A 27,043-nucleotide genomic window follows, 5' to 3' on the forward strand; every position below is an offset into this window, starting at 1 on the left:
TTATTGAAATTATATTTAAGAAAACTTCATTTAATGATATTCACTGATGCTTAAAATTTTGATTTTTACTACACCGGCGTTGAAAGTAATCGAAATAGACCGAACTTTAGCACTCACATAATGAAATATATTCGTAAATGTTAAGTTCACAGTAATGTTTTGTCCATCTGTCACTTTACGTTCTTTTATCGACAGCCAGATATGAACTACCAGACTACCACGATGTTATAACAAAATCTTTACTTTACGAGACTCAATTTTTTCCTTCTTTCAGCAAAAGAAACGACAGTTCTTTTGTGAAGTTAAGTTTCTTTTCTCACAAAACGATGTCCAATAGTTAACCAGAGTTCATTTTTACAAGGCAGCTTCACAGGAATATTCCTTGAACCATACATAAATCATCGATTTCGTGCATTACTCCTACGTTGAATAGTAGTAATTGCAGTTGCATGTAGATACATTGGAAAACTTTACTATGGAGTTAGAGTACAGGAATATCACATTGAAGAAATGGAAAGACTAGTAACGATGAATAAAGAAGACCACCAGATCAAAGACCAGATTGAATCGATTTCTTTCAACATACTTTGATGATCAATCCGGAAACTTTACGTAGAAATTTCAAAATGGTGCATGTACTTGTTTGAAATCCAATATGAGATCGGTGTACAACAAAGACGCTGGAATAGCGATGTCATGCTTTTTTGCAAAGTGCATCAGATTCTAGAATGCAAGTGATTACTTAGTTTTTTTTCATTTACGTAATATTCTTAATTGCATTTTCGCTACCAAGGATGACTGAGACTTGAACAAGCATTTATATAATGTGAGTGGATAAAAACCATAGCAACGTGTAAGTAGTGTTTACTGTCTGCAAAACTTGACACTGGTAATTAACAATATTTGTCATTTTATAATAATATTCGATTATTTATGATTATTTATTATTTGAACACTAAAATAGTAGCTCTCGAATGCCTACAAAATAATCGAATATTTAATTATTCTATACTCCATTTTCGAAACAACAAATTATTTTTCTTTAAGATACAAAGGTTTCATATCTTGTTTAAAGTTAAGACAAATTCTATATCCAATGGCGTAAAGTTCCCATTTGCAACGCGTCACGTTTGTTAATCCCAATTGAGGTTCACGAAGGACAGCACTTTACTCAGAATCATGCATAACTGATAAATCCTACACGTTGCCCCTAGAATGGAGAACTACAGTTATATTGACAATTATATCATAAAAGCAATAAAAATGAATACAAAGTGCACGATTTGCAACCAAAAGGATGCCAGTAGATCAAAACCACATGGCGTTCGATTGATTATCCTCGACGCGTTGTGAAAATCGATACGAAGCTTCCGGTGCACATTCAATATCCGAAACGAACTATTTAATTAGACAAAATTTAATATGATTTTGGAACACGATGACGACATTTCTATCGCAATAACGTCTCTCTTCATGAAATTCTGTGGCTTCTGGACGGCAACTAATAACCATGAACGACGATGTAGAATTATTACCTTGATTTACACCATCATCGGGATGAATTTTATTGGTGTTGTACTAATCACAGATTTGTATTACTCCAGAGAAGATTTCGCCGTAAGTATGCATACATTGGTACACGTATGCCCATAAATGATCATTAAAAAGAAAGATTCAAGTGACTTTCTTTAATACATAATTACGGAATATACTCAATTCTATTAAACTTAAATAACTAATGAAATCAATCGATTGTAATAAACATTATCTCACGCTTCACAGTTACTAATATGAATAACAAGTTTGACTGAATCCACGTCTTATATTTTGATGTTCGTAGACCTGCCTTTACATCATGTGCAACTTTTTAAGTCTGGTCATGTCTTTATTCAAGATACTTATCCTACTTGCACATAGAAAGGATTTTTTTCACTTAGTTCTATACTTGCAACGGGAATTTCTGCATGGGGATTACGACATTTACGAGAAGACGATTTTGGCTGGATGCAAACGCGTCTGTGCATTATTTATTTGCGTTTTCACTTGTTTTGCGCACGCGACACTAATTAGTTACGTCATAAGTCCCATTATAGGTAAGTCGATTAATTGATACCTGAAAAATTGGAAGCGACGAGTCCACGGAACTTATGGAAACATCCGTATCCATTTTTCCTTTTTAAAGATACAGTATACTTTGAATTGTATTCCAAGATTTCGATCCGTTGTTGAGTTACATATTTCAACTTTCACCTAAAATAGAAAATAAATATTAGATTAGTTCTGATTGGTTTTAAAAGCCTTGGTCGACCTTGACATTTCACATAAATAAATAAATGCATTCGCGTTGCAGTTAACATTGGAAGAAATGAATCAGACAGACTACTCCCATTCACAATGTGGTTAGATTTAGTGTCCATCACACCTTACTTTGAGATAACGTTTGTTCTACAGGTATTTTTATTCCTTATATATTTCATAAGATTTTTTAGTAAACCTTACGTTTAGGGGAGGCAGCTTCGATGACTTTGACCTTGACATATGTTGTCTCGCTCGTTTTTTATTAAAAAGTTATTGACATATAAAGATCATATAATATTTATTATATTATTTAAAATATTTATTTAAATAAAACGATTATATTAAATTATATTTGATTAAAAATGGGTGTCGGTATTAGTCAGTGTAGCTTTCAGGGGTGTCTGGGGAGCGCAGCGCCCCCGTTTATAAAACGAATTTAATATGATACTGTTCAACTCGTGGGAGATGCTTTATTTTGTGCTTCGCAGGGCTCATGGAACGAAATTCCATATTCTTGTTTTTTGTTTCTGGTAATTTTTATATAGTAATAACTTTTTAATAAATAACGGGAGGTAGCTATAACTGTTTGGGGGATGCTCAAGAGTGTGATCTTCATAAACTGTGTAAACGTCAAGTTCACATTGAGTATACGTATACGCAGATTCTAGTGTAATACTAATAATACATTTTTATTAATAACTTTTTAATAGAAAATGAGTGACGGCTAAAACCTTCTGAGGGTCATTCAGGGTGGGGGCCTTAACAGCATATGTCAAGGTCAAGGTCATAGCAGCTGCCTCCCCTAAACGTAAGGTTTACCAATTTTTTAAAAGAAAAATCCTCCTCATAAAACGTTATATCATATCCAATAGATAAGATTATATTTTAATTAAAATAACTGGACATTGAGTTTTATTTTGGTGTAGGCTTTGTCCTTATACCAAGTTGGCATCTGCTACTTTTGTTTCGATAACTTTCTGTGCATCATAAATCTGCACGTATCTTGTCAGTTCCGTATATTGCAGTACAGACTAATAAATATGAATATTGCAAAAAAAGAAAAGCATAGTGAAAATTCGGAAACAGGTCCGTCACATCGTACGGATAAATATCACGCCACGTTTATAAACTGCATTCAAAAGCATCAGGCACTCATTGCATATTGTGATAAGCTTGAAGAAGTATTTAGTTCGTTTTCATTGGGGCAGTTACTGGTCTTCAGTTCGTTAATCTGCCTTGACGGATATCAAGTACTTATGGTCAGTATTGTAGTACTTTTTACTGTTAGACACTCATAGTATATATTAAAATTTTACGTGCTTGGAATGTTGAAATAGCAATCTCCGAATTTAGATTTACTTCTTCTCATTATAAAATTTATCCATGTCAAAAATAGTATTGCTAATTTAGGCATATAATGCAATCTTTTGAACATTTTTTAACAATTTAGAACCACAAAAACATCCGTGAATAATTCTAGATTAAATGATAAATACTTAATTTTTCCAATTTTAAAATATGCCAATTATCATTTGTCATTATTTTTTAATCAATCCTCATGATGTTAGATGCTGTACTTAACTCTTGTATTATGTTCTATAGGCAAATGCACCAATTACAAGACGTTTTATTTTCGTATTTCATATAATAGGCTGCACAGCTCAGTTGTTAATGTTCACGTATAGCTGTGATTGTTTAATACAAGACAGTAAGAATGTTTCTTCTGCAATGTATGCAAGTCCGTGGCTCCGTTTGCCAATGGATGAGGATGGAAAAGCGATACGAAAAGACTTGGTACTTATGATGTTACGATCCAAAATACCTTGCTGCCTGACAGCTCGTAAATTCTGTGTTGTATCTCTGGAAACATACACTGGGGTAATTGATATACCCTGTTTCCTATTAAATAAATTATTACTAGCTCAAATACTTCATACAATGTTTACAACAACATTGAATTACTTATGTCTATAATAATAATAAATATCAATATTATTGTATATATTATTCTGGGTAATATTGATATTTAATATTACTGAAACTTTTTGTAACTTAGTAGCTTAATTATGTATCTTCTATCGAACATCAGTAGCGTTTAATTTATTCGTCTTATATTTTGCAGGTGATGAGTACAGCAGTGTCATACTTCACACTATTACAGCAGAAAACCACGAATACAGCCTGAATTTCTTCCAACTTTGTTATGCGATACATAGAATAACGTTGTTTTCCGGATAAATGTAATATCAATTATGTGTACATGTTACATGCATCAGTTAAAGAACACACAAAGGAAAAGGCAAGCAATAAATTTTAAAACCAATCAAGACGACTTAATTTTGAATCGATTAAATTAAACGTAACAAAAATAATTAGTCTATTTTACGGGGACAGTTTTTAAAAACATACATTTTATGAACGTATACAAGTCACGTAACTAACATTATACAACAAAATTTAAAAATCTGTTTTGAAGAATATACCTGCAACGATTTTCTTCAAATTCTTTGCCTTGGCTAATAATCTTGCGAATAATAATTGAAGTGCAACACGCATTTCACAATTAGATTTTTATATTTTACGCGTAAACATATTTTTATGCTTCATGGTGTCCGTAATAAAATACAAAAAAATTCGAACAGATTGCCGCACCGTGCACTTTCTTGGGAAAAGATTGTCCAACTACTCAGTCATATAGAAGATTTCTTACTAGTACTTCAGGAAACATGCATAACTCATAAATTTTATGTATTAACTTCGCGTTTACGACAAGGAATTGCAATGACATGTACGGCAGAATAATTTTCTTGTCAATAACAGTGCGTGGGTTGCGTTAAGAATAAATATAAAGCATACGAACGATGAATAGTAGATACCGCTAGATCAAAGACCAGCTGCAATTGATTTTCTTCGGTAGATCTCAATGAATCCGGAGTCTTTGCATAGAAGTACGAAGACGGAACATCTACTTAATTGAAACTCATCGAAAGTTTGACGTAGAATAGATACGTTTCAATCGCTTTATCATCTTTTTCTATGAAGTAAAGTATCATTTCAATTTAGTAAGAATTCAACAACAAGTTCAACAAGTAAGAAATCTTAATTATTCTTAAGGAGAACATCGACGAGCCAGTGTAAAGTAAAATTCGTGACTTGGATCAGGACTTGTTCGACATGGTTATGTACTTCAATCAGTATAAATCGTTCCTTCGTGATAAACTATATTATTCCAAGCGGAGCCAAATTACAGAGAAATTATTTTATTCCTATTCTATATTTAGCAAACCTATATTTTCCATTTGCAATGCGACACACCTGTTAGCTGCAATTGAGGTGCACAGAGGGTTTCGTAGTACTTCCTTGAAGTCACAGAAAACACTTCTGTCCTATACATTGACATATACGATATATATACAATACGGTATATATAACGATAGAATACAAATTGAACAATCATTGACCAAATAGATATTGGTATGTCGAAACCCTGTGCCGTTGGATTCGTTATCCCGGATAAATTGTGAAAATCGATATCCGAACCGAACCTACAGTTACGTGAAATTAAATGTGATCATGGGGCATCGTAACGAATTTCCCATCACCTTAACGTTCTTCTTTTTAAAATTATCCGGCATTTGGGTGGCGGCTAATAGCTTCGAGAAGCGATGCGGAAACGCCACCATAGTTTATTCTATCTTTGCAATGCTTTGTCATTATTTTATTATAACGATAGACACTTATTACTGTAGAAATGATTTTAGCGTAAGTATGCAAAAAATTGATTTAACAACATTCGTACAATCTCGATTAGAATTAGTAGAGTGTAACTGAGAAATTATGTACATACAAAATCGTACCATTTATTTTTAAATTATTATAAAAGAATTATACGAAGTATTTGAAGTAATTGACTCTACAATAATTAATTTCTCCTCCACCTATTATTCGAAATTATTAGTGACTTAGAATCTTCTGAGAATTGATAAGCGTAGAGCAATAATTACTAAACGTATACTGTATTTTTCTGTCTATAGGTCACTCTGTATAATATGTGCAACGTATTAAGTGCGTACATGTCTGTGTTTAAGTTACTTTGCATACTCGTGCATAGAGACGATTTCCTTGAATTAATCTTGTACTTGCAACGGAAATTCTTACATGGGAATTACAACCTCCACGAGAAATCGCTCGTGGATGCGTGTAAAAGCACTACTACTTTCTACATCTGTATCTTTACATCTCTTTCTAACGCAACAGTAACTAGTTATATCATCGGCCCACTTATACGTAAGTCGATTTCCTCGGCAAGGGTATGGAAAATATCAAAAACTAAATTATATATATTCGCGTAGTAAATATTGGAAGAAACGAAACAGACAGGATACTTCCGTTTAACGTGAGACTGGACCTACCATTAACCATAACTCGATATTTCGAGATAGTTTTTATCTTACAGGTATGACATTTCTCGAACATTTCACAACATTTATTAAAAGCATCTAAGATTTTTTTGAGCATTATCGTTTCAAATATCTATGTTGACACACTGAAAGCGGAAGTCCCAACAAACCTATTAAATTCACTGTAAATTCCTGTACTTTATTCGTGTTTTTATAAACATTCTATAACTATTCATACCATATTATATAACATAGTACAATTACTATGAAAATAACTGAACTCTGAACGTTGTATTGGCGTAGGTACTTGCCTTATATTAAACCGGCATATGCTACTTGTGCTTTGATAACACTTTATGTATGATAAATCTGCACGTAGCAGGTCAGTTTCGTATCCTACAATACAGACTAAATAATATAAAGAGTGCGATCAAGGCGGAAGAAGACGGTGGAAATACAAGTGATGGCCCATCGCATTCTGCGGATAAATATTATACCACGTTTAAAACCTACGTACGACAGTATCAAGATCTTATTGTATTTTGTAACAAGCTTGAAGAAGTATTCAGTTTCTATTCACTGGGTCAAGTGTTATTGTTTAGCATGTTAATTTGCCTGGACGGATATCTGATCCTCATGGTTAGTATAAATCATTTTGCTATATAAATATCTTGCGATGTAAGAATAACAGTACTGTCTTCTATTTTCATTGACACCACGATTACATATTTTTTTTGTACAAAATTTTTTACAAAAGTCCTACTTCCTAATGGTACAGTAAAACTTCCTCTCCGAGTTAATTTGAATACTTAATACAATAATTATTTTTATACGAATTATTCAAAATGGTTACTTACAACCCGAATGCAAGTCTATAGTCCTTGGCGACGTGCCATAGAGATTTTCAATCTTGTGAAAGCTTCAAGTAATTACCAAATTTGTTGGCAGTGTCGCTAAATACAGTGATGAAATATGTGGACACTGGCAATACTTATCGAATAAACGATAACTTTTAAGAGACTTTACGCATAAATATCCAATCGATTAAATTTTATAGAGCGAGCAAGCCAGACTCGCCCCACCCATTTGTTAAGTAATTCCTTGTAAAAGAATTATTCCCTGCTAGGCTAAAATGTGGTGATTCAATTCATATGAGAAAAGCCTATTTACCTTGGTCTATGTTATTGCATTGGACACGAGAATATCTGTGCTAATAGAGTTGCAATAATTAAACTATTCCATTATAGATTCAAAAACACCAAGTTTCATTCTAAACCTTGAATTAATCCGCACTGTATTACACAGGCAGATATACCCGCTACAAGACGAAGTATTTTTGTTTAATACACGAGAGTAAAAACGTTGATATGGCGATATACTCATCTCAGTGGACTGATCAACCGATAAATAAATATGGAAGTATGCTGAGAAAAGAGATAGTACTTGTAATGGTGAGGTCCAAATTACCTTGCTGCCTAACAGGCTATGGATTCTTTAATATTTCCTTGGAGACATACACTAAGGTAATCAACGTTGACTGTTTATTGTTTGTTAATTAATTAATAGATAATCTGTGTGGCATCATTTTAAAATAATGATAGACTGTTGTTCTTAAAAGTCTTTTGCACTTATTGTTAATACCAATAAATAATTTGCTAAAGTTGTTTAGTAATATAAAAATTCACAATTTGTTGGGATTATTGACACGTTACAATGTTCAAAATGATTTAAATATTAATCGTAGTCCTTGAAGAGGTTAATATCATTGTTAAGTCTTTCAATTTAAAACTGGCGAAGTGGAGTTAGCTCGATTTTTTCTTGCAGGTACTGAGTACAGCATTTTCGTATTTCACATTATTAAGACAAGGCTCTAATACTATACAGTGAATTTGCTCAGATCGCTTAATACGTAAAATAATACGTTCTCTACATAACTTTATATCGATCCTTCGTAGTTGTTAAATAGTTGTTATTTAGTTGTAAAATAGCTTGGGAAACTTTGTACTAAGTACGGAATAAAATCGTATTAGTACTACTTTCCATACTGGTGCCATTTTTTATTACACCGTGCCATTTACATCTATAAAAGACATAATCTTAAAATTTTAAATAAACTTCTAAAAGAGGAATTATTAAATTATAAATCAAGTCAATTTAAGTAAAACCACTTTAATATCTAGTAAATATATTCAATACCTGATCATCTATTGATATATGCAAATGAACAAAAATTTGTGTATCTGTCACTTCCAGGTTTCACATTTTTTTACCAGTCTATCGTTCACTATCGCGACGTAATGGTAGATTTGCTACGAGCGGTTGCATTCTGTATTCTTTGTTCGCGAGCTAAATACCTTCCTTTTTTTTATCAAAACTATGCTTCCTTCTCGCAAAGTAAAATCAAACTGTGCCGTTATTACTCAATCCCGCGGGCAATTTTGTAATAATGCACCCCAAATGATGCATTATTCATCGATTCTATAGATCGCCACTGCGTCCACCTGTGTATCATGGTTTTTCCTTGCAACAGCGTTACGCGAGTAGTAGTCACGAAAAATATAGTGCACGAACGATGAATAGAGGATGCAACTAGATCAAAGACCAGGCTGAAACCCAACCCAGACTTTCAACACATTTTGATACTCGATGCGGAGATTCCGTATACAAATTCCAAATCAGAGGGACTCGAAATTCGACATGAGTTTGTCGTACAGTAAAGACTTTTCCATCGTAATATCGTCCTTTTTTATGAAGTGCGTCGGCATTTGGTCAGCGACGAATCGTGTCGAGCAACGTGTGAGAAATATCACTTTAATTTATACTGTCTTCACGATTCTCTTTTCTGTGTGGATTCAGACAAGGGACTTATATTTTTCTTGGGGAGACTTTGGCGTAAGTGCACGGCAATTGAAATTTCTCTAACAAGGACAAGTTGCGATTATCCGTGATGTAAAAATGATCGGTCTGATATACAAAGTGTTTTAACTAAATGCGAAATAAGGAAACCTCTCTGAATAATTTTACACTGCTGCGCAGAATACATGTAATTGATAGAATTTAAGTTTTCTTCGAAGTCATTTTTTATGAACTTACAAAATTGCAAATTACCATTGATTACTAATTATTCCAAGTAACAGTTCAACATAGGCGATCAACTTTTAATTACTACGTCTAGTCAAAATTGTTAATGTTGATATGTTTATTTTATTACAGACCTGCACTTACATCGCGTGCAATATTTTATGCTTAAACATGGGTTTGTTTAAAATATTCATCCTGTTTCTGCATAAAACGAAATTTCTTGATTTGGTCACTTACATGCGAACGAATTTCTGGCAGTCGAACTACGTTCCGGAGGAGCAAATGATTTTTACCAGTTGGACGCGAATTTGTACATATTTCATTTGTTTCTTCACTTTTTTCACAGAGGCTTCGATAATCTGTTACGTAATAAGACCAGTTGTAGGTAAGTCGATCGACTCATGAAATTAAAATATTATAAAATGACTTATTTTATGTAGGAAATACTTCAAAATAGATATTTATAATTATAATCGCAAACTCCATGTTTGAACGATGCACGCACACCTTTTTGCAGAAGTATGAGCAACAATTTTGCAATCTGTAAATTAAACACACATTTAAGATTAACTGCTTAATTATTGTGTGTTTCATTTACTAAATTCATCACTATGTTAATTGAAAATCTTAGCAATATTATGAAGTTTATGTTCGAAATACACGGTTCTTGTGCTAGGAAAATATTCTTGATAATACAAATAATACTACAAAATATAATTACAGTTTTTAAAGTTACTCTGTTAGAATTAAAGTAACTCATAATTTACAATTAACTTCAAAGTTTCAATCTATCACTCAACATGCAGTACAAGATGAATTATTTGGTTTTTATTTTAGCAAATATAGGAAGAAACGAGTCTGACAGAATACTCCCATTTAATATGTGGCTCGATCTTCCATTGTCTCTTACGCCGTATTTTGAAGTAACGTTTATCTTACAGGTAAATCTTTAAGCGAATCGCAGCAGACAAATTATATTAATTATTACGAAAAATATTTAAATTATGAAATTTATATAGGTTTTGTCCTTGTATCACGTTGGCATATGCTACATATGCACCGACAACTTCTTATGTATTATGAATTTACACGTGGCTGGACAGTTTCGTATATTGCAATACAGATTGGAATGTATACAAAAGTCTAAGTGTAAAAGTGGAGAACGAGATGAAAATTCGAAAGCATGTTCATCATATTCCGACAAGAAATGCTACACTACATTTAAGAACTGTATTCAGCAGCATCAGGCACTCATTGCATACTGTGATAAGCTTGAAGAAGTATTTAAGGTAATTGTGCTTGCACAGGTGGCGATCTTCAGTGTATTAATTTGTTTCGTTGGATACCAGGTGGCATTGGTTAGTATACCCTGTAGTTTCAATATTTTTACAATATTATAGATCAGAAATAGGCAAAATTTTATTCAAATAAGAGAAGACAAATTTTATTCATCATTGTTATAAATCGTTTCACGTTAAATATTGTTCAACTACTATAAAACTTATTTATATTCGTGATATGGTGGTTCATGCAGGCAGATTTATCTTCTACGAGACGTATTACTTTCGTGAACCTCTTAACGTCAAGCATGTGCCAGCTCTTCATGTTTACGTACAGTTGTGATTGCTTAATACGAGAAAGCACGAATGTAGCTACGGCGATATATGCAATACCATGGATGGACTTACGAGTGGAAAAATATGGAAAATTACTACGAAAGGATATGCAACTTGCGATCATGAGAACGAATCGACCTTGCTGCCTAACTGCTAATGGATTCTTCCCGGTATCGCTGCAAACTTATACTAATGTAATTATTAATACTTTCCCCTTACCTCTAACGGACTAATAAATAATTTAAAAAAAAATAACCTATTCAAATTTCAACAGGTTGGAACTATATATATTCGAATAATTTTGTAAAACTTACCTTTCAATTGCTTTCCATTAAGGTGTCAAGTGTTATAGAAATTAATCGATTGTTTCTGAAACACAGAAAATTGACGAGAATATTAATTACTTGTGATATAATTTACCAGAAATATACATTAAATAAATATTTATTTTCTCGTTTATTTCTCATAAATGAAATGTTATTCGGTTTCCTTACCTGTAATTCGCTATTTTGATAAAAATGTATAAACCATTTCTTTTCTTTCTATGTTTTAGATTCTGAGCACTGCAATGTCGTATTTCACGTTATTAAAACAGAGTACTGATGAAGCAACGAGTACAAAATCTGTTTAAGTTTCATAGCACACAATATATGCATCGAAAAACAATGCGTTGTAAATATTAAATATATAAACAATTGAGCACTTGTATTTTCTACACGCGTGGTCAAAGATATATACGCGGTTCAAACGATTCTGTTCATACTAACAATGGTCATCTTCTTGGTGATAAGCCCTTAAAGTCTTAAACCCTTCTTTTTTACATCTTGTGTAAGTATAACATTTTATGTGTTGCATAAATACAATATGTAATAGAAATAACAAACCTTCTACAATGATACAAGTAATAATGAACTCCATTTACATATGGTAATACATAAATAAAATATACATTTGAGTTCTTTTGAAAATCAGTAAATTAATCAGCTTACCTGAATTCATACCTTGATTTGTTTTCGAATGTTGTTGTCATCTTTGAATGCACATTAATATGACAGTGATGACTTTCTAAGCGTCTCGATTAGAGATTTCAATGCATGTTGCTTAAGCGTTGGCGTGATATTCAGAAAAATTGAACTCATATTTCCAATTTCGAAAAGAAAAGAACACTTCCACTCATTAAATTAAATACACTTGTTATTAAACGTAAGTTTGCTGTCACAATCCGTCTAAACGTCACTTTACATTACTCTGTCAGCAATCCACCGTGAAGTAGTAACAAATTTCTTCGTCTCAGTGTACAGATTTCCACTCTCTTTGCGAGTGAAATAAACGCCAGTTAGATTTTACAGTAAAAAATTCTGTATTACGAATAACGACGATAGTTAGGCACCATACGGGCTTAAAAAAGGCCTTTTTGTGGTTTACCATTAATCATAAATAAGTCACCTGTTCCATACATCCCTTTCTCATGCTCAAGAGTAGCAATTGTAGCGGCATGGATAGCATAATACTTTTCTTTCTAATAATAGCGCGTAACTAATGTTAGTATATCAAAGACTAGATGGAGTCGATTTCTTTCGATACATTTCAATAATCATTTCACAGAAAGATGTAAAATCTTAGCATGTATGTACTTATTTGAAATTCAATGGGAGTTTCATAGACATCTTAATTCTCGTATCATCGTTCTAGTATGCAAGTGTGTATCTATGGAAAATCTACCATTATACAATATCAATAAATAAATCTACCGTGCCTGCCATTGTTTTCGTGCAAATAAAAATTAAAAGTGTTTATAATTCATAGAGAGATTCGAACGTGATCCATGTGCGAAGTTAAACAAAGTCTTGTAGGATGTGACTAAACTTGTTCAATTCGTATATTGATTCCAGCATAGTTCACTAATCCTTGTAAGATAAACAGCGGTAAAACAGTGGTCCGAGTGAAAGAAAATTACACACAAACATTCGATTCGGATATTGAATTTCACAGCTCTAGTGTTCGACTTGCAATGCGTCACAAATATTAGTCACGATAGTGGATGACAGAGGGTTGCGCGGCACCGTTACTAGAATAATACATAAGGCACTGAACATATGCACTACTCCCCAAACCAAGGGCAGTAATTACAATGGCATATATAGCAATAAAAATAAATACAGATCATGCGATCGGTGAACAGGAAGATGTTAGTATTTCAAAGCCATATGGCGCTGAATTTGTTATTCCGGATACGAGAAAATCGATACAGTATTTGGAACGGGCTCAATATACAAATCGAACAAAAAGTCGAAATTGAAAAATGATTGTGGAACACACCGATGATATTTCTATCAGATTAACGTCCATATTTATGAAATTATCTGGCATTTGGATAGCTACTGATAATATCGAACAAAGATGCAGAAACATCACCGTGGCTTATAACGTTGGCGGGATGCTTTTTATGGCGTGGATCGTGGGTGAAGACACTTATTACGTCAGACAAGAAGATTTTGGTGTAAGTATATAATAAATTTACTTACTAAAACTTTAATTGAAGCATTCAATGACTTTTATGCATAAATTCTAAACAATTATTGACGTAAAATATCGTATACAGAATGCGGCCGAATAACATGTACTAGCAGGCACGAAGTGGTTCCTTATGAAAAAATAAGAACAAAATATGGAATAAAATTTTTTCATTTAAAGCTTAGTTTTCGAGAAAATCGAGTTCGAAAATCCTATTTAAATCTGAATATTATTTATAATATTAAAAAATATTCTAAATGAACGCTTAGGTTTAAAACGTACTTGATTTGTAGAACCTACATCTGATATTTAGAATTTTACTAATATGCATAAACGTGAACTGAGAGTTTGTGTGTTCATAGGTGTTCGTGTATAATATGTGCAACGTATTAAGTTTGGGCATGGCTATGTTCAAGATACTTGTTTTATTTACACACAGAAAAGATTTATTTTATTTAATTGCGTACTTGAAACAGAAATTTTTGCAATCGGATTACGACGAATATGAAAAAACGATTGTGGACACATGCAAACGCGCTTCTGCATTCTTCGTTTGTACCTTTACGTGCTTTGCTCATGCAACGCTAATTAGTTACGTCATGTACCCTATCGCGGGTAAGTCGATTAAATGGTAACTATAAGAAATTATTGAATTGTCCATACTATTGCAAAATGCGTAGTTTGTTTAGTATTTGATCCAAAAATTGGGATGAACAAGTTTCGTACTTCACTCTACATACTCATTAATTGTGTTTTCAGTAAACTTTGGGAAAAACGATTCAGACAGGATACTTCCATTTACCATAAGAGGGAATCTGCCGATAACCATGACACCATATTTTGAAATATTATTTCTGATACAGGTATTGACATTCTTTGTACGTTTCGTAAGATTTTTTGACAAAAGGTAAGGTTTTCTTATAAACATCAGACTAAAAAGAACTGTCAAATTCCATACAAGGGTGTACTAGCCCTAATGGAAAGGCACACATTTCAAACTACCACACGTCACACTGTGGTCTGTCAGATTCACTGAAATACTTTTAAGTATCTAGTTAAAGAATTTTTTTATCGGATCAATAATACCGAAAGAAAACGAACATTTCAAAATCTTTGCTTTCATTGTCAATATTCAAGATTAATATTATACTTAAGAAATAATTTCTTTCGTTTTACGTAAAATTTCAATATTTCTATTTTTGTTTAATTACGGAAACAATTGAATATATTCCCACAGGTTTTATTCTTGTACCAAATCGGCGTGTGCTACTTCTGTTTCGATAATTTTTTATGCATAATGAATTTTCATGCAGCTGCTCAGTTCCGTATAGTACAGTACAGACTGGAAAATATGAAATGTGCGAATAATGATGAAAAAAATAGCGATAAGTGGAATAAATCTCCGTGTCAATATGGAGAGCAATATTACGCTATACTTAGAGCCAACATTAAACAACATCAAGCACTCATTGCGTATTGTGACAAGCTTGAGAAAGTATTCAGTTCCTTTGCATTAGGCCAAGTGTTAGTGTTTAGCTTAATAATTTGCCTTGACGGATACCAAGTACTTATGGTTAGTATATGACAGAATTCCAAGTTCTTGTTATTTCCTTCCATTACGGTAACGTAGATTTATATTGTTCAACGTTACTTTCATTCTTCAATAATTCTATTTTTTATACTTTCCATTATATGGGTTACCTCGTAACTTGTACTGACAAACACTATACTTTATAGGCAGACGCGCCACTCATAAGGCGTATTATTTTCGTCTTTCACACAATCGGTTGCACTGCCCAGCTTCTGATGTTTACCTACAGTTGCGATTGTCTGATACAAGACAGTACGAATGTCGCTTCAGCCGCATATTCAGCTCCGTGGTCTGATCTGCAAATGAATCAATATGGAAGTATGCTGCGGGGGGACTTGATATTTGTTGTGATGAGGTCCAGACTACCTTGCTGTTTGACAGCCCGTGGATTCTTCGTTGTATCTTTGGAAACATACACTAGTGTAACAAATTTTCGATTTAGCTAATTGTGTTCTGATAATGTCACGTTTATGATATCATACAACTGATACGTTTGGTTTCTTACAGGTGATGAGTACCGCAGTTTCGTACTTTACTCTATTAAAGCAACGCACTACGGTTGAATCGTAAAACTGTACGATAATTTTTGTATAATACAAAATTCATTCTTTGTACTTGTTACGTATGCGAGTAAAAATAATAAAGTAATAAAAATAGTTTCGTTATTCCTAAAGCTTTATTCTTGCTTTTGGATGGAATTAGAACAGAATCTTCTACATGTAGATATAAGCTGCTCGTCTAAGCAAATATCTCGTTAATGGGGAAGTCGCATAAAATTCAATAAGAGAAATTATAACGACTCTTTTTTTAAAATTGAGGTTCCATGATATAGTTTTACATGCGGATTTCAATATTCACACTTATATGACTATAAATATTCCTAGAACTAACTTAAGAACCTAACACCGCATATACTAAACTTATATTGAAACTCATATCTTCTACCTGCTTATTAAAATGTACAATATACGCAGAACAAAGTTTCTTATCAAACTGTCAATGTTTCAAGAAACTCCATAGTTCACGAAGAAATGTATTTGACTGTCTCTCAAGTCAATCAATATACTGTTTCCTGAATCGAGTATATCTCATTAATGTTTAACATTAATTCTACGCTTAGAAACAGGAAGTACGTTGTAATATTTTTTCCTTATAATCAACGAAGCACGATCAGTACTCGCGAAAAATATAAGTTGCAAGGATGATGAATAGTGAATGTTATTAGATCAAAGACCAAATTGTATTGATTATTTTCGATAGATTTCTATGATGGATGTGAAATTTTCACATGCCAATCGCAAATCAAATTGTTCAGTTATTTCGAACACGCCATGAGTTTGACATACAGTGAAAACTTCACGATTACTTTATCATCTTTCTTCATGAAATGTGTCGGCATTTGGTCAGCAAACACTGACTTCGAGCAACGCTTGAGAAACTTCGCATTATTTTGTACTGTCTTTACGCTCATCTTCTCTGTATGGGTCCAGACGAGGGATTTGTATTATTCCTGGGGTGATTTTGGCGTAAGTACACGACTATTTTAGTTTTCCTATCGAAGAGAAGTCATTATAGCATAAGGGAAATATATTTAAAGCCTTTACGATAGCAGTTCAAATTTATTGGACGAATATTTCGGAAGTTTTTAAATTTTGGCATCTATGCAGAATATTTGTTTAACTTCAACAATTTTGTTTCGTGAAATATTTTGACATTTCCCCAGTAGCTATATTAATTTTATTAGTAATTAATACTGTGATTTATTATTTTCTGTAACCAATGGTATAAAATAAAGTTGATCATATAACAAAGTCGCTGCTTTTCACTTTTCAATAGCATATTTATTGTGTTGCTATAAAATTATTGGTTTCGTAATTTTTCGTTGCCAGAATGTAGAAATTACAATTTTTACGTTGTTTCTAGTCAATTGTATTAATTTTTATATGTATTTCTTCAATTACAGGCCCGCACATACGTCGCGTGCAACATTTTATGCCTGAACATTATATTGTTCAAGATATTTATTTTATGGATGCATAAAAAGAAATTTCTTTATTTAATCGATTACATGCAAACGAATTTCTGGCAGTCGGACTATGCACCGCAGGAGCAAACGATTTTTGACAGTTGGACACAAATCTGTACTTATTTCATTTGTTTCTTCACCTTTTTTACTGAAGCTTCAAACATCTGTTACATGATACAACCTATTGTAGGTAAGCCTACCAACTCATGTAATCTAAATACCATTCTTCTTTATTTTGGATCCATACATCAAAGGAGCAATGGTCAAAGATGTTTGCACTATTCTTTCCGAGTAATACAGTGTCTGATTGATGTAATTCTTTGGTAAAATATTACGAGATGACTTATTTCAAGAAATAGTTACTAAACAATTATATATACATTTATAATTTTCCGTGAATGTAAAAATGTTCTTTACTTTTCAACGAAATAAGTGTATTTGCAAAAAAAAGCTTTGATTGTATGCAGATTGGAGAATATTCTAAACTTCCGACCTACAAAACATTGATGCGATATGAAAACATTTTTCATAGTATAAACAGTAATTTAAAAATTATTTTTCACAATTAAAATACTTAGTACTTTGGAATAAAAAGCGAAAATTTAATGGTCTAAATTAAATTATTCATCTTTCTAATTTTAGCTAATATCGGAAAAAACGAATCAGACAGGATACTCCCATTCAATATGTGGGTCGATCTGCCATTATCACTGACTCCATACTTCGAAATAACATTTGTCATACAGGTATTATCAATTTCCTGATTAAAAACAACGGTATATTCCTAGCAAACGGACCTTTCACTAATTGGGGTGAGTTATACGTCATTCGGTTTGTCTAGTTCAGCATATTATTAATATGTATTTCATTATTTACTGAAATTCATTATTTTTGTTAAAACTTGTCAAAAAGTTGCAATAAAAAAGTAAGGTTAAGCACATTTTGCTAGGTTCGTACAGGCAATCGACCATTATTTGTCCTATAAAATAAGACCATTTCAAAACAGTATTTTTATTTAATTTTAATTATCTAATAATATGACATTGCTCATAATTGTATGTTAGCATATACAGGGTGTTTGGCCACCCCTGGGAAAAATTTAATGGGGGATGCTATAGGCCAAAATAAGAAGAAAATCAAGAATAGCAATTTGTTGATGAAGGCTTCGTTAAACAGTTATTAACGTTTAAAGTTCCGACCGAACTGAATTTTTTTCTCGTAAATGCGCAAGATTTCGGGGGTATGTCTATTGACCAAAAATGATTGTAATTGACCCCCGCAACCGAAAATAATTTTTCCAGAATGATTTGAAATTTTTGAATTTAATTGTTAATAACTTTTTAACGAAGCCTCATCAACAAATTGGTATTCTTGACTTTCGTCTTATTTTGGCCTCTAGAATCCTCTATTAAAATTTTTCCCAGAGGTGGCCGAACACCCTGTATATGCTAACATACAATTATGAGCAATGTCATATTATTATATAACTAAAATTAAATAAATATACTGTTTTGCAATGGTCTTATTTAATAGGACAAATAATGGTCGATTGGCTGTACGAACCTATCAAAATATACTGAACCTTACTTTTTTATTGCATCTTTTCGACAAGTTTAAACGAAAACAACGAATTTCCGCAAATAATGAAATGCATATTAATAATGTACTGAATTAGACGAATCGAATGACGTATAACTCACCCCCATCGGTGAATGGTGCGTTTGCTAGGAATGTTCCAAAACAACATATAGTTTCGAAATTCATTATTAAGGTTTTTCATCCCAGATTTGCTAGAGGAGGCTATCGTAGCACTTATATACCTCTTTTTAGAAATTTTGAAGAATGTGAGTTTTCAATCTCGAAATTCTTATTCACACAGACGTTTTCTTTGCTTCACATTGGTGTATGCTACATTTGCTCTGACAATATTTTGTGCATTATGAACCTGCACACGGCTAGTCAGTTTCAAATCCTTCAATACAGACTGGAAAATATGCATGGTTCAAAATCTGACGATGAGAAGAATCACAAAAGTCTGAATAGAAGGTCTTGTGGAGAGAAATGTTACATTACATTTAGGAACTGTGTTCAACAGCATCAATCACTCATTCAATATTGTAGCAAGCTCGAAGAAGTATTCACGAGTATTGTGCTTGCACAGGTGTTGACATTCAGTTTGTTAATTTGTTTTGTTGGATATCAAGTAGTATTGGTGAGTATGCGATCTAGTGTAAAATATTAGACAAAGATCTTTATTCATAAATTTCATTTTATTTGACAGTTACGTAAATATCACATCTATTCAAAATGAAATATTATCTGTTTTCTACTATTATAATTTCTGTTCTCTCGAAATAAAGTTTTCCTAATCCTCATTAATTATTCGAAATTTGTATTTAAAAGGCTATTTCTACGATTTATTCCTGTCCATTGTCATTTAATTACTTCGGCTTTCTTAATACGAATTCCAATTTGTAATATTTCCTTTACCAATGCTTTTAAGATCAGATTACGACACGTATGTCTCACGTTCTCGGTATATACCTTATTCGTTGTCCGGTTATTGTATACCTTATTTAAACTCTTAAAATTATTGACCATGCAGGCAGATTTATCTTCTACGAGGCGTATCACTTTCATCAACCTCTTAACGTCAAGCCTGTGTCAGTTGTTCATGTTCACGTACAGTTGCGATTGCTTGACACAGACAAGCACGAGCGTGGCCACAGCTGTATATGCAGGAATATGGGTAGATTTGCCAATGGACGAATTTGGGAAAATGATACGAAAGGACATGCAATTTGCGATCATGAGAACGAGACAGCCTTGCTGCCTAACTGCTAATGGATTCTTCTCTGTATCACTGGAGACCTACACTAACGTAACGATCACCACTTTTTTGTTGTCTCGTAACGTGTTAATGAATCATAACGAAACCAATATAAAGAATAAAATCACGCCTTTTTCTATAGATCCTGAGTACCGCAATGTCATACTTCACATTATTAAAACAAAGCTCTACGGGCGCATAAAGTTCGATTCTAGTAACGCATTAGACAGTTATTATAATATAATACATAGTACATATGGAATATATGTATAAGAAATCAATCACGTGTACTTCTTGCACTGTCAAATGGCATGAAATTCAACACTCATAGTCTGACAAATTGCGCTAGAAACTGATGTTCAAACCAATATAAGAAATGTACAACGAATTATTGAAGGAGCTAGACACTTAAAACGATTGAAACAACTAAAAAAAAATATCATTACATTAGTTGAATTATATTTTATAGATACTAAAATGAATTTGGATGTCGTCAACAGCTGAATACTCACTGTGTAAGATGCGTCCATAAATGTATAGAAAATGGTTCTACTAAAAAATCTATCAAAACCATGATGACTCACGAGATTGCATTCTCCTTCCTTCGTCAACGATTCAATCATCTGTCCTATAAGTCACGTTACAACATTCCCTGATTCATATATAACTTATCAATTCTATGCATCCCTCCCACATCTACGAGTAGCAATTTCGATAACATGTATATCAGAATACTTCTTTAAATTACAGAGTGCAAGTAACGCAAAGAATAAATATAAAGTCGATGAACGATAAATACAGGATAACTCTAGATCAAAGATTAAATAAAGTTGATTTTTTGAAATCTCTTCAATAATTGATACGTATAATTTGTATGGAAATTCAAACATCTGCTTGTTCGGAGGTCTACTTGTGTTTAGTGCACAGTGAAGATAGTACCATCGCGTTCTGCTTCTTTGTAAAGCGTATCAAATTCTTGTGTACAAGTAATCGCGTTAAGCAACTTTGGAATATCACTTTTTACTATGATCGAAATTCTTTCTGAGTCGATTCAGACGAAAGATGTTTGTTACTCTTGACGAAATGTGGGTGAACAAAAATTCTGTTTTCGTTGACAGAGAGAAATATCGTGGTTAATTTTTATTATGCTAAATTGCATACACACTTGTTCCACGGCAAAACCAATTACACTAAACATTACTAGTGTATTTGCTACTTCCATTTGCAATGTAACGCACCTGTTAGTTAGAATTGAAATTCACAGAGGGTTTTATACTATCATTATCAGGATCATACATAACACATAGATGCTATACATTGTCTCTCGAACGAGAGGCAGCTATTAAATTGGCGTACATAGTAATAAGAATTAACACAAATTGCGCGATCGGTGACTAAAAGGATGTCAACATATCAAATCCTTATGACGTCGAATTGATTATTCTCGACAACTTATGAAAATCGATACGAAGACACAGAGCGCTTACGAAATTTTAATCGAACATCGTTAGTCGAAATTCAAAATGATTTTGGAGCACTATGACGATATTTCTGTTGTTGTAGCAACCAAGTTTATGAAGTACTCTGGTCTTTGGATGGCAGCTAATCGGGTGGAACAAATCTACAGATATATTTCCTTAATTTACAGTATCAGCACTACATTTTTTATCGGTTCCATTGTAACGATTGAATTTTATTACACCAAGAATGATTTCACCGTAAGTAATGCCGAAAATTAATTTAATAATGCTATAAAATCGTAAATAACTTCAGTACGTAAATTCTGCATTATTATTGTTGTATAATTAATAGAAAACATTCATAAGCTGATACCATTTCCCAAAGCAAGGATCTTGATTAAATACTGCTTGTTTTACATATGATATAATATTTGATTTCACTACACTGTAATTACAAAATAGAATTTGAAAGTTAAAGTAAATTATTTCAGACAAAGACTGACATGTTTGTGATTTCAATGATTCGTTCTGTTTTTTGTTATTAATGGCATAGTGCTTTGTAAGAATAAATAAATGCAATGTTATAATATCATATATAATTTTATGCTTGCAGAACTGTCTATTTAACGCGTCCAACATTTTAACCGTATTCATGCCTTTATTCAAGTTACTTGTCTTGTTTGCACACAAAGACGATTTTTTTAACTTAATTCTGTATTTGAAACGGAAATTTTTACACTCGAATTACGACTTATACGAGGGAATGATTTTGGACACGTCCAAACGTACTTGTGCATTCTTCGTTTGTACCTTCACTTGCTGTTGTCACGCGACAATAGTAAATTACATTATCAGCGCGATCGTAGGTAAGTCGATTATTTGATATCAACAAGTAACTAGAAATTTTGTACGAATACGCATCAAAGCTTGTAAGCTTGTAAATAACTATCTACATACATCTTATCTACTTATGAAATTCGTTCTACGTAAAATAGCTATCACGAGAGGAAATAAATTATTTGTATTTTAATTTCAGTGAATATTGGAAGAAACGAATCAGACAGGGTATTGCCATTTAACATCAGATCGAATGTTTTGTCCATGACACCGTACTTTGAGATAGTATTTGTATTGCAGGTACTGCCATTTTTTTATGTATTTTCTAAGAGGAAGAAACTAAATGTTTCTTGACAATATTGTATCAAGCAGAATATTCTAACTATTTAAATAGAAACGCTGAGAGATGGAAATAACGATAAAGCTATTGTATTTTTTGCATGAGTTTATGATATCGAGAGGGCTGATGGTTGAAATAACGATCCCAGGATCTACCCCACAATTATTAAATGTTTATTCGCGGTGTGGGTGTGTAGCCACACGTAGGTTAATGTTACGTCGTCTTTAACAGACTGACTATTGACAACAACTACGTCTTTACCAGACTGAGCCATGCAACGACGTTGCAGATAACCCAGACCTAACCCAGACTGGGCGCAACGCGTCTCTAACAGACTGGCCCCTTTTCCTCCGACTCCTTCTCAATATACATATACATTTTCTTACCCTAATAGCAAAGGGAGAGAAAAAGAGACAGGACAGAAAGACGGAAAAACGAAACTGGAAAATACTTAGCGTAGGGAAAGTTTAGCTACAGCGAAAGAGAGTCATAAAAGCCAAAAGGGCTCGCCGGGCCCGGATCGGGGTGGTCCGAGGCCCAGGCGAAACCTGGAAGGAAAACAGGCGCCTCGCACGGCTCTGGTCGCCAAGAGTTTAACAGGACGACCAGGCTCGCACGAGACCCTGGGAAAATGGAAAAATAGAAAACTTAAAAGTTACCCTTGCATTCCATTCCATTCATACCATGGCAAGGGCGTAGTGGCTATACAATGGCCGCTACAGTACTTTAACAATGAATAATCAGCAATCTATATATTTTTTGTAATTAACAAAATAATTAAATCTTTCTATTGACGCAGAGTTTGTCGGTATATCAAATTGGCATACTATACTTTAGTTTCGATAACTTTATGTGTATAATGAATATACACGTGGCTGGTCAGTTCCGTATACTACAGTACAGATTGGAAAACATAAAAAATGCGATCAAAAGGTCAAAAAAGAATGGAAATTCGAACGCTACATATTACAACACGTTTAAGACCTACGTTGCACAGCATCAGGAATTAATTGCGTATTGTGATAAGCTCGAAGAAACATTCAGTTTATACACACTGGGGCAAGTGCTCCTGTTTAGCTTGTTAATCTGCCTCGATGGATACCTGATACTTGCGGTTAGTATACGACAAAATTTTAAACACTAGCTCTATACAGGATTTTCGTGATAAATATAAAAACCGCGGAACGCATTTTCACGCTTATAATGCACGAAATATTGCATACCTACTTATATTGCATTGTATTCTAGACAGACACGCATCCGGCGAAACGTCTTATTTTTGTATTTCACATGATCGCCAGCGTAGCACAGCTGTTTATGTTTACCTACAGTTGCGATTGTTTAATACAAGATAGTACTAATGTTGCTACAGCCATGTATTCGGCTCCGTGGTCTTGCCTGGCAATGAACGAAGATACACGAACATTACGAAGAGATTTGACACTTGTGATTGTTAGATCTAGAGTATCTTGTTGCCTGACAGGCTACGGATTCTTCACTGTCTCACTCGAAACGTATACTAAGGTAATCGATGCTAATTGCTTATTAGCTTGTTAATTGTTGAATTATCTCGTTACTGTCAGCTCACATTACAGTTATACGTAGAAATAAATATGTGATTAGAAGGTAGTGCCGTTTCGCTTCCCTGTTCTGAATTAATATCATTGTTTGATCTGATTCTCTTTTCTTTCAGGTCCTGAGTACAGCAGCTTCGTACTTCACACTATTAAGACAAAATAATGCAGCTACACCATAAATTTACTTCAAATCTTTTGGGTAACACATATAACAGCAAGTTATTCTTTGGATATTATATAATCAAATCACTGTATTTGTTACATCGAGGGTATCTGACGAAGAACATTAAATTGTTATGTTGTCTCTATTCTAGATACTTCGTGGGTATTCATTTTCTGTACTGCCCATGAAATAAATTTCTAAAATTGAATAATTACAGCATCTAAAACAAATGTCCTAATTTTTTAATCAAAGTTTAGAGATTCTGTAAACTGCGAAACCGAATTGATATCAAGTTGATTTTGATTCAGTCAATAAAGAGACATTTATTTTATACATGTGTTGAATTTTATGCAAATCGGGCTATTCATTCTCGAGATATTATTAGAGTAGAATTAAAATAGAATTTCTAAATATTCTTCACCAAAATATGCGTTGCTTGCATTTTGAAATATTAAAATCCTTCAACTTATTCAGGAGTTACGATTTTTTATATGTACATATCCATGAAATTTCGAGGAAATATTTCTGACCACATATTATACTTTCGATAATGAATTTTTTTCTCGAAAGTGCGTAGAATTTCGGGGGTATGTCTATTTACCAAAAATGATTACAATTGACCCCCTCAACCAAAAATAATTTTTCCAGGATGACTTATAATCTTTTCATTATCGCCGAAAAATGTAGGCACCTACACGAATTTTTTTCTCAAAAGTGCGTAGAATTACGAGGGTATGTCTATTCACCAAAAATGATTGTAATTGACCCCCGCAACCGAAAATATTTTTTTTATAGCGATTTGAAATTTTTTAATTTAATTTTTTAATAATTTTTTAATAAAATTTTTCTCAGGGGGTGGCCAAATCCCTTATATGGCGACGTATCATTCAAACTGCTTAACGCGTAACATATTTTTATCACTTGGAATTCTGGTTTTGAAAACGAAAAGAATTTTCCAAGTCATCTTCTCCTAAAATAAACTATAGGACTTTCTTAATAAATTTTTTCAATAAAAATTGTAAAAGTTACCGAAACACGTGTAGATTAATTCAAATGTGAACGAAGCACAGGCGAACAGAATTCGAACGAGAAATGAGAAACAAAATTTACGAGCGCGCACTTAACACCGACTCGACTTTTGCGTTTCCCTAAATTTCAAACGATAATCTAATCGAAGCAACTGTACTTCGAAGAACAAAAAACTATTAAACGAAACAAACACAGGCTCTATCGACCGCTTTGCCCGCGATCATCAATATATGTAATTCTTTGTTCCTGCAATAAGATCAGAATAAATGTTAAATATGTTTAACAAATATAAATTTTGGTGCTAAAATACTATTGATAAATGTAATTAGAGAGTAAATACCCGATAAAAAAATATTACATTACAGCTTTTTGTTATTAGAATTGAAAGTACGATCACATGTTGTAATGAGAGCTTAGTTCTTGCCAATAATCCGTGTGAAATTCTGTCGATCAATATTTCCAAGCATCTTGGCGTTGAACATTAACCTTGAACTTGACTCGTAGTCAGAGACAGCAACGTAAATAAAATACAAATTACGATCCAATATATATTTTGTTGATGGCGCAACATGGAGATGAACACAGGAAGGCCGACTCACATAAAGTTTATAAAACACTTTAATATATAGATACGTAATACACAGCGTGAAAGGACTATTTTTCCCTTTGTGCGTCTAAGCGTAACTGACTCCACGAACGAACTAACCCCGTACACGCGGTAAGAGGGCAGGTCAGTTGATTTGTATATACCTTGCCCCCTCGGTAGGTGGCAGCAGTGGTTCCGTTACTGATCATGCATAAATCGCCCTAGTCTATGTCAGTCCTGACATATTTAAATAAATATATGTATATAACAATTAAACAACAATTAAACCCGAAATATGTTGTAAGAGATTCTAATTTAGAAATACAATGGCAATTGACATCGGTTAGGTGACAAAAGAAAACCGCGGAATCGATGTAACTTTTATTCACGATGTCAACTAAATTTATAATAGATACGTATTAATACTAAATAGAGGCAACGATACAGAGCTGCGGAAAGTAGTACTAGTAGTTAGAAGCATTTAGATATCGATAGGTTAAGATTATGTGTTACCTTACATGCGAAGCTGTCTCACCACACCAATTTACGCGAGAAGAATGACTGTCAACCAGTGGTGGGGAATGGGGTGAGGTGATCACGTAATCCAATGTCTCGATTCTTGATTTGTTTTTCTAAAAGAAAGGTTAAATCTTATATTTCGCATAACCGAAAATAAATAAAGTAAATAGAATAAA

General features: G+C 33.2%; 5 protein-coding genes and 1 long non-coding RNA gene across 7 annotated transcripts; 5 read left to right on the top strand and 1 right to left on the bottom strand.

Moving 5' to 3' along the window:
- The first annotated feature begins 1,376 nt into the window (after positions 1–1,376).
- LOC143346059 (odorant receptor 30a-like) lies at positions 1,377–4,483 on the top strand. The gene is made up of 6 exons (XM_076773801.1): positions 1,377–1,617; positions 1,841–2,093; positions 2,351–2,451; positions 3,225–3,557; positions 3,901–4,176; positions 4,421–4,483. The coding sequence occupies exons 1-6, from the start codon at positions 1,423–1,425 to the stop codon at positions 4,481–4,483; spliced, it is 1,221 nt and encodes a 406-aa protein (XP_076629916.1). The 5' UTR covers positions 1,377–1,422.
- Positions 4,484–8,994: 4,511 nt separating this feature from the next.
- LOC143346468 (odorant receptor 13a-like) lies at positions 8,995–12,407 on the top strand. Of its 2 annotated transcripts, none has more exons than XM_076774588.1 (6): positions 8,995–9,590; positions 9,912–10,164; positions 10,617–10,720; positions 10,799–11,137; positions 11,314–11,589; positions 11,949–12,407. In XM_076774588.1, the coding sequence occupies exons 1-6, from the start codon at positions 9,345–9,347 to the stop codon at positions 12,024–12,026; spliced, it is 1,296 nt and encodes a 431-aa protein (XP_076630703.1). In that variant the 5' UTR covers positions 8,995–9,344; the 3' UTR covers positions 12,027–12,407. The 2 variants fall into 2 exon arrangements, with proteins under 2 accessions (XP_076630703.1, XP_076630704.1); XM_076774589.1 differs by having other exon boundaries at positions 11,314–11,565.
- LOC143346476 (uncharacterized) lies at positions 10,209–12,502 on the bottom strand. The gene is made up of 4 exons (XR_013080426.1): positions 12,385–12,502; positions 11,890–11,958; positions 11,710–11,764; positions 10,209–10,320 (listed from the first exon to the last, which is right to left on the bottom strand). It is a non-coding gene; the product is annotated as an uncharacterized LOC143346476 (long non-coding RNA).
- A 1,195-nt stretch (positions 12,503–13,697) lies between these two features.
- Positions 13,698–16,253, top strand: LOC143346472 (odorant receptor 10-like). The gene is made up of 6 exons (XM_076774591.1): positions 13,698–13,895; positions 14,272–14,524; positions 14,669–14,772; positions 15,147–15,482; positions 15,647–15,922; positions 16,008–16,253. Exons 1-6 carry the CDS (start codon positions 13,698–13,700, stop codon positions 16,068–16,070), a joined length of 1,230 nt encoding a protein of 409 aa, XP_076630706.1. The 3' UTR covers positions 16,071–16,253.
- A 578-nt stretch (positions 16,254–16,831) lies between these two features.
- On the top strand, positions 16,832–21,162 carry LOC143346060 (uncharacterized). Its single transcript, XM_076773803.1, has 6 exons — positions 16,832–17,026; positions 17,464–17,716; positions 18,169–18,272; positions 19,406–19,738; positions 19,874–20,407; positions 20,499–21,162. The coding sequence occupies exons 1-6, from the start codon at positions 16,832–16,834 to the stop codon at positions 20,556–20,558; spliced, it is 1,479 nt and encodes a 492-aa protein (XP_076629918.1). The 3' UTR covers positions 20,559–21,162.
- A 48-nt stretch (positions 21,163–21,210) lies between these two features.
- LOC143346061 (odorant receptor 10-like) lies at positions 21,211–26,003 on the top strand. The gene is made up of 6 exons (XM_076773804.1): positions 21,211–22,074; positions 22,430–22,682; positions 22,853–22,953; positions 23,793–24,125; positions 24,242–24,517; positions 24,687–26,003. The coding sequence occupies exons 1-6, from the start codon at positions 21,880–21,882 to the stop codon at positions 24,747–24,749; spliced, it is 1,221 nt and encodes a 406-aa protein (XP_076629919.1). The 5' UTR covers positions 21,211–21,879; the 3' UTR covers positions 24,750–26,003.
- The last annotated feature ends 1,040 nt before the right edge of the window (positions 26,004–27,043 follow it).

This window comes from Colletes latitarsis, chromosome 10 (genome assembly GCF_051014445.1).
Source record: "Colletes latitarsis isolate SP2378_abdomen chromosome 10, iyColLati1, whole genome shotgun sequence".
Classification (NCBI taxonomy): domain Eukaryota; kingdom Metazoa; phylum Arthropoda; class Insecta; order Hymenoptera; family Colletidae; genus Colletes; species Colletes latitarsis.